Consider the following 14,814-nt stretch of genomic DNA (forward strand, 5'->3'; position numbering starts at 1 on the left):
AAGTTAAAATGACAGATTATAGACCTTGAACTGTTGCTGGGTGACATCAGTTCGAGTAGGCTCCAGAAACTCCAGGACACGTGGAGTAATGTCTCGGCAGCAGAAGTTATAGGTCCCCAAAGCTGTGAACAACACATTTTGGGCCTTGCTGCGGACCTGAGGGTGCAAAATAATGGGTATGTAGGATTACAGATAAAATAACAGATTATTTTAGTGTAAAATTTGGTGGATGTGAAATCAGACCTGGCTGTAGGTGCTGGTGGAAAGACGCAAAAGGTCCCTCAACAGGTCCTGATGAACAGTCTTATATTCACACCCCTCGACCAACAACTTTCGCATCTAAACATGAAAAGCAAAAAAAAAAAAAAAAAAAGTCCCATTAGTGGTGTTGGTATATACTTGTATTGACAATTATTTAATATTCAAATAAATTAAATATCAATATCATGTTAAAACCATACATATGATAGTATTTTATAGATTCAAGCACCAATATTACTGAACTTAACCAGATCATTTTATATGCTTTGTACAGTTTAGGTTACAACTTTCCCTCTGCCTCCCTGTAATTGTATTCAGTGTGATTAATTTTCCAAACAACAGAAAACATAAAAGTTAAACATGAATTTGACTGATAGTATTGTGTTTTTTTCATGATATGATGACATTACCGTTCTTGTGAATTATTTTGGCTACAGTAAATGTGCAGTGAAAATAAAATACTGTGACAGTTCTACTATATCTATTATGTGCCAAATCACTATGCCAGGTTATTAGCATTGGCTCCTACCTCATGCTGAAGAAGAACTCTGTCAATAAGAAGAGCTCGGATGTGCTGTTTCTTCCCATGAAGCTGGAGAGAAAAAGAAGATTAATGAGACAATTATCCAATGGCACAGGAGATTTCTTAGGCCCAACTACACACCCTGTTCTCCATCGACTTTTTCACCAAGGTGAAACTCTTCCAACGAGAGTCAAACTCATGTTTGTGGGAACCTCTGAAGTGCATCAAATCACTGATGATCTGAGGGAGACAAACAACTGATAAACCAGGACACTTTAATGGCTAATAATTGCTATATGATCCAATCCAATACAATCAACAGCTTAATGAACAATGACAATTTGGCTCAAATATCTACTGCACACACTTACCTTGATAACAGCGAAAAGTGATTTGGTGTCATCCTCTGAGTGCTCCAGAATGTAATCTACACAAGACAATTAAAAGGTGAACATCTTAAGAACTGTGGGTAATGTAGATGAAATACATTTTGTGCACGGGAAGGTGTTCAAAATAAGGATCACTTACGAAGCAACTGTCTCATCACTTTACAGATGGCCTCACGGTAGTTCTCTCTGGTCTCATCTGGAAAAATCAGAAATCATGTTTTACTGAGAAGAAAATATATCCTGATATCCTATTCTATCATCATGATACACCACATGTTATCCTAATTGCACATTCAACAAACCAACATGAAGCACAGCAGGTTTCATAAGCAGTGTTTCACTATGATCTTCCCCAGTTTTGCTTACCATAGTCAACGCCAATGTACAGCTTTGTCTCCTCCAAACTAACCATGCTGGGAACACTACACAGAAGAGAATGAAAAAAATTATGATATTCAAATAATATATGAACTACAGTTTGCTAAGATTTTTTGCTAAGAAATTCTAAGGCTGCATTTATTTGATAAACTGTAATACTGCTTTTAAAACAATTTTATTCAATTCTATTTTATACTTTAAGTTTATACTTTTCCTTGAAGGACAAAGCAGCCATTCATTTAACTTATTTAATTATTATGAACGTTGAAATGTTTCATGTTTTTGTGGAAGGCATGAACAGAAAGTTCAAAAGAACAACACTTAATTTACATGAAATAGAAAACTTAAGCTTTTGTAACATTAAAAACGTCTGCTATCAATTTTTTTTCAATGTAATGTGTCCTTAATTGATTAATTACATACATTTATTTAATTTTTCCCATATAAAAATGAAATACAAAAAAAATTAAAGAAGTTCACTTCCGGAACAAAAATTTACAAACAATTTACTCACCTCCCATGTTTGTGTCTTTCTTTCTTCAGTCGTAAAGAAATTACGTTTTTTTGAGAAAAACATTTTAGGAATGTTCTCCATATAGTGGACTTCTATAGCGTCCGTGAGTTTGAACTTCCAAAATGCAGTTTAAATGCAGCTTCACAGGGAAATCCCAGCCAAGGAAGAAGGGTCTTATCTAGCAACATGATCGGTTATTTTCTTAAAATAAAATTACAATTTATATACTTTTTAATCTTAAATGCTTGTCTTGTCTAGCTCTGCGATGCGCACGTGTGCTCTATCTACCCCCGGTTCAGTAGATCGAAAAACTCGTCTCATTTTCTCCTCCAACTTCAAAATCATCCTACATTGCTGGAGAAGAACCAAACCAGGGTTTACAAAGGGAACGTGCAAAGGTGGTCAAACACCCTTTACAGAAAAAGGTGAAACATAGATGCAGGGCGATTTTGAAGTTGGAGGAGAAAATGAGATGGGAGTTTTTCGACCTACCCTAACTGTCTTGAACTGGGGGTGTATACGCATGCACATTACAGAGCTAGACAAGTTGAACATTTGAGGTTAAAAAAATATATAAATAGTACTTTTTTTTGTTTTGTTTTTTTGAAGAAAATAACCACTCGTTTCGCTAGATAAGACACTTCTTCAGCTGGGATCATTTAGAGCCCTTTGAAGCTGTATTTAAACTGCCTTTTGGAAGTTCAAACTCACGGGCACCATAGAAGTCCACTATATAGAGAACATTCCTGAAATGAACATCTTGGATGACAACGGGGTGAGTAAATTATTTGTAAATTTTTGTTCTGGAAGTGAACTTCTTTAAATAATCCTGATTTAATTAGTACTGTGTGTCCCTTCACATATCCGCTGTTTAGAGCAAACACTGCTCTATATCACCAAGAGTTTTAGGACTTACAGGCCAGTGACTGTGGGTCCATCAAGAGGGGGAAGCATGCTGCCAGCACCCAGCAGACAGTGCTGGACTATACACAGACTCTGAAGAACATCATCCCTGTTTAAAGTGCAGAAACATATCAGCATTAGCAAAAACAATTTAGGCTTTTAAAATCAATACAGAATGATAGTACTTTGTCAGAGTTTACTTAGTTACAGAGTGTACTTTTGACCACTGACCTGCTCATGTCCTGCTCTCCCTGTGCGTATCTCTGCAGACGCTGGAGCTCTGGCTGCAGCAGCAGGTCCAGAACATAGAACACAAATGCAGTCTCCTCTGCACTGGGCACGTGCCACTTGATCTCCAGGTTCCAAAGGTCCCCCGGACGACCCCAGTCCTGTGAAAAAAACAAGGTAGGTAGTGAGAACTCGTGGGATCAACAATGATCTAATACATTGCTCTTTTGTCTCCACTTAACACTTTCACAGTACCTTAATGGGCAAGTACTCTTGCAGGGGTTTGTTGAAGCCACCGGGCACACTGCAGTAGTCTGTTGGGTAGGTGAGCGCTGTGGAACGCAGGATATGGTGCAGCAGGTTGCAAGCCAGAGTGTAGCCCTGCTTACAGCGCAAACGCAGGGTCAGCTGTAGAGTCTGCACTAGCTGTGTGCGGTACGGAAGGAGCTTTTCTCCATCCACACGAGTCACCTGAACATCAGCGAGAAGGGATGGTAATGTGAGACACACAAAAATCATTGTCTCGTGTCTAAACCAGGGGTCACCAAACTTGTTCCTGGAGGGCCGGTGTCCTGCAGAGTTTACCTCCAACTTTCCTCAACACACCTGCCTGGAAGTTTCAAGTATACCTAGTAAGACCTTGATTCGCTGGTTCAGGTATGTTTGATTAGGGCTGAAGCTAAACTCCGCAGGGACACCGGCCCTCCAGGACCGGGTCTGGTGACCCCTGGTCTAAACAGATGTAAAGTGATGTGAAAAACTCTTCAAAGTCAGTGACTTCATTAAAGTTCCTAATGGAAAATGCATGATACAAACTTAAAAGGATAGTCCACCTAAAAATTGAAATTCTGCTTTCATTTACTCACTCTCAAGTTGTTCCAAAGCTGCATGACTTTATTCATTCTGAGAAACATGAATGACATTTTGAGGAATGTTTGTACACCAAACAGTTGCGATTCTCTTTGACTTCCTTTATATGGACAAAGATCAAAAACAAACTATGGAAACAAAGGGAACTGAAACGGCTTGATTCCTAACATTTTTACCATTATACCTTCTATTTTTTTTTGATGAACAAAGTCATACAGTTTGGAACAACATGAGGGTGTGAGTAAATAAAATAATTTTCATTTTTAGGCAGCTACCATGATTTTGCAATACAGTTAAAGCTCTTCAGCGCAAAATGTTTAATGTTCAGTTTGATATAGTGTTATTTTGACCTCAGACAGCAGCTGAAGGTTCCAGAGCAGTTCTTTATCCAGTTCTTCCTCATTCGAAACATCCTCATCTGAAACACACCAAAACGCAAGTGAGGATGCTGACACGGATTCGAGATAACACGAACTGTCATGTTCTTGTACGTACTGGCAGTTAGATGAGTAATGGCGTTACAGCAGTGTGGTACAAACAGCCTGAGAGACTCAGCAGGGTGACACTGAAAACAAAGCAGAGGACAGTTGAATCAATGTGGGCCCGCAGCTATGTGCACACGTCAACGCAAGATGGGGAAAGGGAAAATATTACCTTCGCAGCTGCTCTGCACATGTCTGCCACCATCCTCCCTGCGACACGAGTCTCAAAGATGTTGGTGGTGGCAAAGTTGAAGACTTTCTCGAGAGCAACCTATAGACAGACAACAGCTGTTAACAGATAATATCAATCTAATGGCATCCATGAGAAAATACAGTTTAAAAGTTTGGGATTTGGCATATATTTACACAAATACAAACACACACTGAAACGTGCTGTCAAATTTGAATGATTAATCAAAACAAGTCAAAACCACAGATGAATCAGTCTATAAAGAGTCTGACTCATGGGATGATTCAGTCAGACAACTCCCTTCTTTACTAAATCAACTGAGCCGCAGATTAAATATAAGCAAAGAATGGAAGAAAAAAAAAAATTGTTTGAGGGTGTGTTTACACTTGTCATGTTTGGTCAATTAAAACAAACTCTGGTGCGACTGCTCTGTTAGTGCAGTTCATTTGAGTAAGTGTGAACGCTACGAAGATGGGTCTCGTTCCACTTCCAAATGAACTCTGGTGCAGTTCGAATTAAATATGAACACAATAAGCACCAAATATTTCTAAATGAACTAGAGCTGCAAGCCATTAGTCGCAATTAACTGATTCAAAATAAAAGTTTATTCATATACTATATGTATATACTGTATTTATTATGTATATGTATATGTGTGTATATGTATATATGTATGTGTATGTATGTATGTATATATATATATATATATATATATATATATATATATATATACACACATATACATATACACATACATACACATATATAAACACATACACATACATGTATATATTAGGAAAAAATAAGATTTATGTATAACATTTTTATATTTATATATAATATAAATGATATAAAAGTGTTTCCATACAATACATACAAGTATTGTTTTAAATATATACATATATGTGCGTGTATTTATACATAATTAATAAATAATCAGTACACACATATATAGTATGTAAACAAACTCATTTTGAATCGATTAAATGCAATTAATCATCTAAAACTAGCCAAAAACAGGAAGAAATGACAAGATAACGCTATGTGACATGATTTCATGAAGGGAACAAGCGGTGTATCCAAAATAAAATGAGCACAGGGGAAACATGGAGCAAATAGGAGGAAAAGTGCGTTTTATGAGCTCTTCGTAAGATGGATAAAATTATACATACACGCAACAATGAGCGTGCTTAGTCCAGCAGATGGCTTTAGGTGTATTCAACTTAAAGGAGTAGTTCACTTCCAGAACAAAAATTCACAAATAATGTACTCACCCCCTTGTCATCATTCAAAAATCATCCTACATCGCTGTTTTACCTTTTTTTTTTTAAAAGGGCGTTTGACCTTCTTTGCATGTTCACTTTTCGATCGGTACTTCTGCAGCGATGTAGGACAATTTTGAAGTTGGAGGAGAAAATGAAATGGGAGTTCTAAGCGGACCAGGTCCAAATGTATCATTTTCCTTTTTGGTCTGGACCAAATGAAGTGTGAACACACCCCGCGACTGCTGTTGTAATAAATGCAATTTAATTGTGTGGTTTTTTTTTTTGGTTTTTTTTTACATTAGTAAGGTTAGCAAAATCTAATTACTACGATACAACAAGTCTAAGACAACAAGTCTAAGAAATTCTTTCATAAAAAAAAAACCTTGAATATCTCCATGGAGCACTGTGTCAGAATGGTGCTGAAGGTGGATGAAAGACCTAGCTCCACCAGACTCTCTAAATGAGTCATTTTCTCTGTCTCCGTCTCCTCGCGTGTCTGCTCCAGAGTGCTGCTGTCAATCAATGCAAAACACCTACAGACACACAAAACAGGGCGTAAGCCACAACAATGGTGTTTTATACTTTTTCAAACACACAGTTTTACTAAATGACTCACCTGTCCATAAACTGCAGAACAAAGTCTTCAAACTCAGCGGAAGCCGAACACAGCTCTCTCTCCATCTACAACAAATGAAAGATTTTATGATGAAATACAGAAAGAACAATTATGTAAAATCTCCACAGTGGGTCTTTTACATAAGATTTCAGAGCCCTACCTCTGTCAAGTCATTCTTCTCATGGAGGGCTGACGAACAGTCCACCAAAGGCACTAAAGTAGTAAAAGTAGCAATGAACTGGAACGTGATCTAAAAACAAAATATGTGAACATTAAGTCAATTATGCAAGGAATCAAACTGTTTCAAGAAGACCATTGTTAATGTTTATTTCACAGTATACCCACCATGCATTTGCTGAAGTCATTAGGGTCAACACCGGGCAGTGCTCTCATTAGCAGAGGAAGGACGTGCGCAGGACCTTCGGGATAATGTCGGCCACCGCTGAGAAGACTGCGGGCCATGCCAATCATGCAGCTGAGAGTGGCAGTAAGCTGGTGTGGCTCCGTCAGCGTCTCCATAGCAGGATACGTCCTGCAGGGGGCAGCACATTCACACTTTTGCTTTTAATTGGTTCCTCCTTTGGGAAAAAGTCCAGCTCCTGCTTTACACTGGATTTTAAGATGACTGCTTACAAAGCCTATTTACAAAGATTGGATTTGTAAATCCTTACAGTGAATATAAGAAGCCACTATATGGGCTATGTTACAGCTTTATGACTTTAACCTACAAAATTATGCTGCTACTCATCTTCAGTAACTTTTTAAAAATAACGTTTAATCATAATACATCATAATATACTAACAAATTTACCAGAATGGATCAAAAAAAGGCTGTGGGGTTTGGCTGGTTTAGCTTTTAAGTCTTGTCGTTCTTTTCAGTGCAATCTTATGTAAATTAGGCTGATTAGTCAGCGCTATATGCCTTATATTAGAACCTACAATAGTTTCTGGCAGTTTCACACACTCACTTCTCCAGCACAGGTGGGATGACAAGCTCTGGTCTCATCAGGGCCAGGTTCTGCAAGGCCTGAGCTGCATCCATGCTGCCGGTCTTGCTGAACATAGCCATCAGTACCGGTTGCTTCATGCTCTCCACAAAGTCAGTCACATCCTGGTCCGTGAGTTTGTGACTGGCGGGAACAGGGGTGATCCAGCAGGGTTTCTTATAGCGCTCCCGATGTAGCCGCCGAACCACACTGGCAGGCAGACGCTGTAGAAGCTTCATCAGCTTCATCTGGAGAGGAAAATAAGAGACAGACGGCAGCAATATTAAGATATGACTGACGCAGATGGCCAAAATAAATGAATTTTGGAGTTTGGTAATGAATCCCATAAGGATTTCAGTTATGAAATTCAACTAAAGTTTCATCCTAAGTTTTCTCTATCACTTTCCATAGTCATGATCAGCTCACAGAATATAGCAATAGTTCACCCCCAAATTTAAATTATGTCATTAATTATTCACTCAGATGATGTTCCAAACCCATAAGACCTTTATTCATCTTCAAAACATAAATTAAGATATTTTTGATGACCTTTCTGACCCTGCATAGACAGCTACTACCACATTCAAGGCCCAGAAAGGTAGTAATGACATCGACAAAATAGTACATGTGACATCAGTAGTTCAACCTTAATTTGACAAAGTTACGAGAAAATTTTTGTGCGCAAAGAAAACAAAAATAATGATTTTATACAACAATTTCTACTCTTTTCTTGTCTTCAACTGGATTCAATGCATGCAGGGTCAGAAAGCTCTCGGATTTCATTAAAAACATCTTAATTTGTGTTCCAAAGATGAACAGGTTTGGAACGACATGAGGGTGAGTAATTAATGACAAAATGTTCATTTTTGGGTGAATTATCCCTTTAAGCTTTTTTTGAAATCCCATGCCAGCAGCATCCCATAATCGTCTCTTGACTGTTGTAGATGAAACCAGCATTTGGCATTTTTTAATTAAGCTTTTGGTCTCTCAAACTATAGACTCTTGTTGTAGTGTATACAGGATGGGATAGCCTTCAGAACAATAAACTTTTACAGAAATTAGATTATTTTTAATTATTTCAAACCAAAACTGGACTTTGTGAAGTCAATACTTCAGCATCTGAAAAATGTATGAAACATTGCAATTTTTTTGGTACTAAATTAAAATGCTTAAGAATTTAGAATGATCTCAAAATGATTGTACTAACAGTTTTTTAGTAGACATAGGACTTTGTGACTTTGCATGTATATTTACAGTTATTTTTAACAGAAATAATGAAAAAACTGGTATTCATTATAATTAAAACATTAATAACAGACTGATTTAACATCTACTTCATGCCCACAAAAACAGGTAACATGTCAAAGGCCTTGTTGCCATACTAAGTTTAATAATTAAATTTGCTACTATCCTTATGATATTGTATGGTACTCCACTGAGTCATGAGTGTAGGAAAAGGATGCATGTCTAGGAGGATAGGTCGTCAGTAACTGTAAAGTTTTTAGTGACGTTTCAGTAGTTGGAATATGGAGTGACCTCACTCTGTCAGTGGACCATCTGTCATTGCATATCTCCCTTTTGCACACAAACATAAACCTCAGTTGACAAAACACAGACCGCAGAGAGTTCTAGAATGGATTTGAGGAGTGGGCTGGATTTTGAGGACTAGATTTTGCATTCCACCATATTGTTTTGGATGCTAATCCTAATAGGGAACATCTTACCAGCCAGCGCCCATTGTTTGAAGGATGGTAGAAGGACGCTATACTACTGAAGAGCCCATTAAGCTGTTTCTGGGCCTGGTTTTGTGGGCCACCCTGGAAAAAATAATAAAGATCTGTAGATAAATGCACCCTTTAATAATTAATCTTTTATAGGAGGCGCATGACTCATGAAACTTACAAGCATGGAGGAAATCCAGAGGACCACGTGACCGATATCGTAGGAGTTGCTCAAGTAGCGGGGAACGACCATTTGGCTAGTGCCAACAGGGAGATTGAAGCTACGTAGAATCCTGGTGAAAATCTAAAGCAAGACAACAAGATATAAGCATAACATGCTCTGATGTTATTAGATCATCTACACTATGGTTCAAAAGTCTTGTGTCCATAAGCTTTTTTGGCAATAATTTAGTACTTTTATTCAGAAAGGATTTCAAATAAATTCTTTCAACACTGATATTACAAAAAATGTTTCTTAAGCACCAAATCAGGATATTATAATGATTTCTGAAGGATCATGTGACACTAAAGACCAGAGTAATGGCTGCTGGAAATGTAGCTGTGCAATCACATAATTAAATTCTATTTTAAAATATTTTAAAATAAAAACAGGTACTTTAAATTGTAATTTCATTTTACAATATTACGCTTTTTACTGTATTAATAAGCAGGACAGTACCTTGGGAATGTACGGGTCCCAGTTCACATAGCCAATGTTGTCATTAGCCAGACGTGCAAAGAGATTCATTAAATTCTGTAGAGAAAATAAGAGTTAACAGAGAATAGAAAGCCAGTGGTGACATAATATTCAGCACTTAACAAATGATTTCATGAATGAGAAGTACTTACACCCTCCCAAGCAGGCAGATTTTGCACTGAAACCCAGAGATCCATCAGTTCATCAAACCATAACCTAAAACATGCACAAATCCTCCTATTACACTGGGTCAGACTTACTGGTTGCACTTTATGAATATTGAGTCATTTATTATTAGATTGCAACCCTCTTATGTCATAATAAATTTGATAAGAGTCTTACTTGAAGCCTTTGTGATGCTGTTCTGGGGGCATGATGGTGGGCAAGAAGAGCTCAAAGTAGCCAATGGCCTTCTGCATAGTGACATCAAACGGGCACAGTAATGGCCGCCACTCATCAAGCATCTCCTGTGTGGCTGACTCTGGAAAATAACTATGCACACACACAAATATTATGAGAACAAAATCACATGTCATTTTCTCAGATCCATGGTTGTTTATTTGTTATGTGAGCTCTTGCAAAACGATGAAAAGTGGTTGTTATAAGAATGAAACGGTCAACAGTATAATGTGTTAGGAGAGCTGTAATCGGCTCAGTGTGAAAGCTCTGGGCTTGTCTAACAATGTCCTGATTACATGATTCTTTCAACAGCACATGGAAAGCTGATTAACACAATGTGCAATTCTTTTGTGAAAGGGGTCGAACATTTATAGGCACATTAGTGAATGACGACGGATTGAATGAGCACTTACAGTCTGCAGCTCTTGACTAGTGTCTTCAATACGTTCTCCACTGAGCTAAAGGGAGGGAACAGAGGAGAGACAGAGAAAGGAAGTGCATTAATATAGTATGAACGGCTGGGCTCATTTGAGGTTGAAGCAACAGATGCGATTAGACCACGTGCAAAGCAGAAACCCAACTACAGTGCGTTTTGTGAAAGTGTAAATGAGAGTTTCCCAACACCAGAGCCTGGGCACGAGTGCAACATGCCAGGTTATCAGGTTCTCCTCAGGTCCTTTTTATAACTGAGCTCAAAAACGCTGAATACAGTCACACCGCATTAACAGCCAGTTCAAATCAGGAAGCTGCTCCTAAATATGTATATATTTTTTCACCTTGTCAAAGTTGGCCAAAATGAGCAAATCATTGGCTGGGGATTATGACATTAACGGACTGGTTCCGAAATAATTTTCTGATCGTTTACCCACCGCCATGTCAACCAGGATGTTCGTGTCTTTCTTTAGTCAAAATAAATTAAGGTTTTGAGGAAAACATTCCAGGATTCTTCTCCATGTAGTGCACTTCAATGAGTTTCAAAGGGTTCTAGACGTTCCCGGCTGAGGAATAAGGATCTTACCTAGTGAAATGATCTGTCATTTTCTTTTAAAAAAAAATAAAATAAAAAAATGTATACACTTTTTAACCACAAATGTTCATCTTGCATCAGCTCTGCATCCACCACTTCACGCATTACATAATAACACTGGAAAGGTCCACGTGGTTAGTTCTTCGTCTGTGTACTCTGGTTCAAAAAGGTAGAGTATGGTGATAAACCTCATTTTCTCCTCCAACTTTAAAAATTGTCTAACATTGCTTTGTGACTTGCTTTGCACGTTCGCTTCATAAACACTGGGTCGGTACTTCTGCCTATGTCACGTGACCTTTCCAACAAGATTACGTGATGTGTGAAGTCAAGTTGGTGCAAGACGAGCACATGTGGTTAAAAAAGTATCTAGATTTTCCTTTTTTTTTTTTTTTTCACAAAATGACTGGTTTCGCTAGATCAGACCTTTATTCCTCGGCTGGGATCGTGTAGAGCTGTTTGAAGCTGCATTGAAACTGCAATTTTGACCTTCAACCTGTTGATCCCCACTGAAGTCCACTGGGATCCACTGGGAAGTCCACCGGAGAAAAATCCTGGAATGTTAGCATCAGAAACCTTAATTTCTTTTAGAATGAAGACAGATATGAACATCTTAGATGACATGGGGGTGAGTAAATTATTAGGAATTTTTTATTCTGGAAGTGAACTAATTATTTTGGAATATGATTATACTACTAAATGCTGTAAATAGAAATCAACAACAGGATGGTGAACTATTTGATTGGCCTTAATATTTTTGGCTGTGGTGCTTTCAGTATGTCCACAGTATTCTTATGAAGACTATGATAGTGAAGTACTATGAAATGTTATACTAAATTAACCCCCTTAGAAATACATTTGACTGGGGTCTACTGATCCTGATCATCCACGCCTTACTTAAAAAGACAGTTCACCCAAAAAATCCTGTCATTATTTACAAACCCTCACGTCATTCCAAAATTCATGACTTTCTTTCCTCTGTGGAATCAAAATATCACAGAAGTCACAGAAGTGTTTCATACAGGTTTGCAACGACATGATGGGATTTTTGTCTCTTTGAGACAGGTCTGTCAACTAACTTTGGTCAGATAACCCACTGACTAGTTAATATTTAAAATACGTTGTCTTGTACATCTCCAGTTCTAAAAATGCACCGCCAGTGAAACTCAGCAAGACGCGGCAGCTGCTGATCTTCCTTTCGGTACAAGTGTAAACAAACACCTTCCACATTCAGCATACTCTCGGTTCGGGCGAGTTTAAAATAGAACACAATGATACCAGAACCCAAGGGGAAAATTGGCAAAAGTTGGATGACCTTGCCCTCTAAAACAGCGAGCCAAAGTGATCTGACCCACATAAACCACACTGTGTTTCCCAATAACGCTATAAGCTTAAAGGGATAGTTCACTCTAAAATGAAAATTCCATCATTATTTTCTCACCCTCATATCATTCCAAACCTGTATGAGTTTTTTTTCGGAAAAATTATTTTTAAGCACAAAAGCTCGTGTAGAACTAGCTCTGGGATGTGCGTTCACGACGCTATGAATCACGTCTGAGTTCATCGTCGTACTCCGACTCAAAAAGGTAGAGTATGGCGAAAAACTCCAACTCATTTTCTCCTACAACTTCAGAATCATCTGACATAGTTGTACCTTTTTGTTTGTAAACAGCGTTTGACTTAACGTTACTTGCACTTTCTTAGTCTTTGCGTGTTCACTTTGTAAACACTGGGTCTGTAGTTCTGCCTACGTTCCACTTGACCTTTCGACGTGATTCAATAGTATGTAGCGTCGTGGACGCGCATCCCAGAGCTAGTGCTACATGAGCTTTTGTGCTTAAAAAGTATACAAATTTTTATTTTCCAAAAAAAATTACCGATCGTTTCGCTAGATAAGACCCTTCTTCCCTGGCTGGGATCGTTTAGAGTCCTTTGAAGCTCATAAACTACATTTTTGAAGTTCAAAATCAGGGCATCAATGAAGTCCATTAAGAGAAAAATCCTGAAATGTTTTCGTCAAAAAACATAATTTCTTTACAACTGAAGACAGAAAGACATGAACATCTAGGATGACAAAAGGGTCAATTATGTGTAAATTGTTGTTCTGGAAGTGGACTTCTCCTTTAAGTTGGTGATTATATCTATAGAAATATAGAAAAAAATTTTTTTTTTTGAAGAATGTTTATATATTGTGTATATATAAAACTGTGTTTTTGTCTTATCCTGAATACCCTGAAGTATGCCTATAATAAGTGTTTATATTCAGATTATTTTAGACCCGTCAGGACGACATCCACTGCGGAGTGAGCGGCTTTAACTAATGGATGGTTTCAACAAAAGTATACTCCATCAATTAACAACATCGAAAACTCACAGCAAGTCTGTCTTTTATTATTTCCCTATGGAGAAAATTAACACGACACCCTGAACACGACTGTTGCACTCTACAGACTTACGATGCTTTTGGGAAACACAGCTTTGATTAGCAACTTCCTTTACTATGAACCCTTCGCCCACCTGTGAGAACAACCAAAGACAATCAAAAGACTCTTAGACTGAGAGGATGAAGTCACAGCGATGAGCCTATCCCATTCCTGGAGGAGGTGTGTTGGAGAAAAGTTATTTACAAAAACATTTTTTTGTCATTGTGCTGTTACGGTTTGTCAGGAGAGTTCCTCAGCCTAAATATATATGAGCTAACTGACACCTCTGAGCATCCAGGAATTGTGTTTGTCAGACAAAGAGGAAATATTAGAAACTTTAAAAGGAGCACCTTTTCCTGATATGTTTATGAAGCATGTTATTAAGTGGATACGACTAGGCTACTACAGAAACAAAGATTATAAATACAAACACAGGTGTAAGCTGTGGTGGAAATTTTGTTCTAGATTGTTGATTTGCTTTTCATTTTGGACACATGCAAATGAACATAAGCGGCTGCCCTTGGAAAGATACAGTGCAACATGTAAAACACGGGCTGTGCTTACCGCTTGCGCACAATATTAAGAATTTTTTGTTTAGTTGAGGCTTCTGCTCGATAACTGAATGTGAGAAAAGGAAAAATGCATAAGCCAGTGCTAGACAAACCAAGAACATCAATCTCACAGTTGTAATTGTTTAACAGGGTCTTCTAAGAATACAAGGTGTGTTAAATGTGAATGGTTGTGTTAAAACTGTCAGCAGTGCTCAGTAAAAGGCCCAAAATGAAACGTGGGAAGACAAAAATAACACAAGATAAAGCAACAGGGTGTTCTCCATGAACCAATCTTGGCACTGACAATTTTTTCTTCTTTAAACCACACCATGAGTCATTTGTGTGTTCACCATACAGAAACACTTTACATCTCGGCAAACATGTCATGAGCAGG

General features: G+C 38.0%; 1 protein-coding gene across 2 annotated transcripts in view; it reads right to left on the reverse strand.

Moving 5' to 3' along the window:
- The window catches only part of psme4b (proteasome activator subunit 4b), a 35,150-nt gene that overhangs the window by 14,572 nt on the left and 5,764 nt on the right, over positions 1 to 14,814 (reverse strand). The window contains exons 4-28 of one of the 2 annotated variants that reach the window (XM_051124297.1): positions 14,434 to 14,487; positions 10,836 to 10,880; positions 10,366 to 10,515; positions 10,176 to 10,239; positions 10,006 to 10,080; positions 9,508 to 9,630; positions 9,330 to 9,422; positions 7,588 to 7,853; positions 6,965 to 7,151; positions 6,780 to 6,869; positions 6,620 to 6,684; positions 6,386 to 6,536; positions 4,721 to 4,819; positions 4,562 to 4,631; positions 4,417 to 4,484; positions 3,452 to 3,667; positions 3,200 to 3,357; positions 2,982 to 3,077; positions 1,540 to 1,595; positions 1,313 to 1,369; positions 1,156 to 1,211; positions 926 to 1,024; positions 791 to 853; positions 244 to 339; positions 25 to 156 (exon numbers count right to left, since the gene is read on the reverse strand). In XM_051124297.1, the coding sequence (XP_050980254.1) occupies positions 25 to 156; positions 244 to 339; positions 791 to 853; positions 926 to 1,024; positions 1,156 to 1,211; positions 1,313 to 1,369; positions 1,540 to 1,595; positions 2,982 to 3,077; positions 3,200 to 3,357; positions 3,452 to 3,667; positions 4,417 to 4,484; positions 4,562 to 4,631; positions 4,721 to 4,819; positions 6,386 to 6,536; positions 6,620 to 6,684; positions 6,780 to 6,869; positions 6,965 to 7,151; positions 7,588 to 7,853; positions 9,330 to 9,422; positions 9,508 to 9,630; positions 10,006 to 10,080; positions 10,176 to 10,239; positions 10,366 to 10,515; positions 10,836 to 10,880; positions 14,434 to 14,487 (2,629 nt within the window). The remainder of the gene's footprint in view (positions 1 to 24; positions 157 to 243; positions 340 to 790; positions 854 to 925; positions 1,025 to 1,155; positions 1,212 to 1,312; positions 1,370 to 1,539; positions 1,596 to 2,981; positions 3,078 to 3,199; positions 3,358 to 3,451; positions 3,668 to 4,416; positions 4,485 to 4,561; positions 4,632 to 4,720; positions 4,820 to 6,385; positions 6,537 to 6,619; positions 6,685 to 6,779; positions 6,870 to 6,964; positions 7,152 to 7,587; positions 7,854 to 9,329; positions 9,423 to 9,507; positions 9,631 to 10,005; positions 10,081 to 10,175; positions 10,240 to 10,365; positions 10,516 to 10,835; positions 10,881 to 14,433; positions 14,488 to 14,814) is intronic. The other variant, XM_051124298.1, reaches the window with a different exon arrangement.

The sequence above is a fragment of the Labeo rohita genome, chromosome 12 (assembly GCF_022985175.1).
Source record: "Labeo rohita strain BAU-BD-2019 chromosome 12, IGBB_LRoh.1.0, whole genome shotgun sequence".
Lineage (NCBI taxonomy): Eukaryota > Metazoa > Chordata > Actinopteri > Cypriniformes > Cyprinidae > Labeo > Labeo rohita.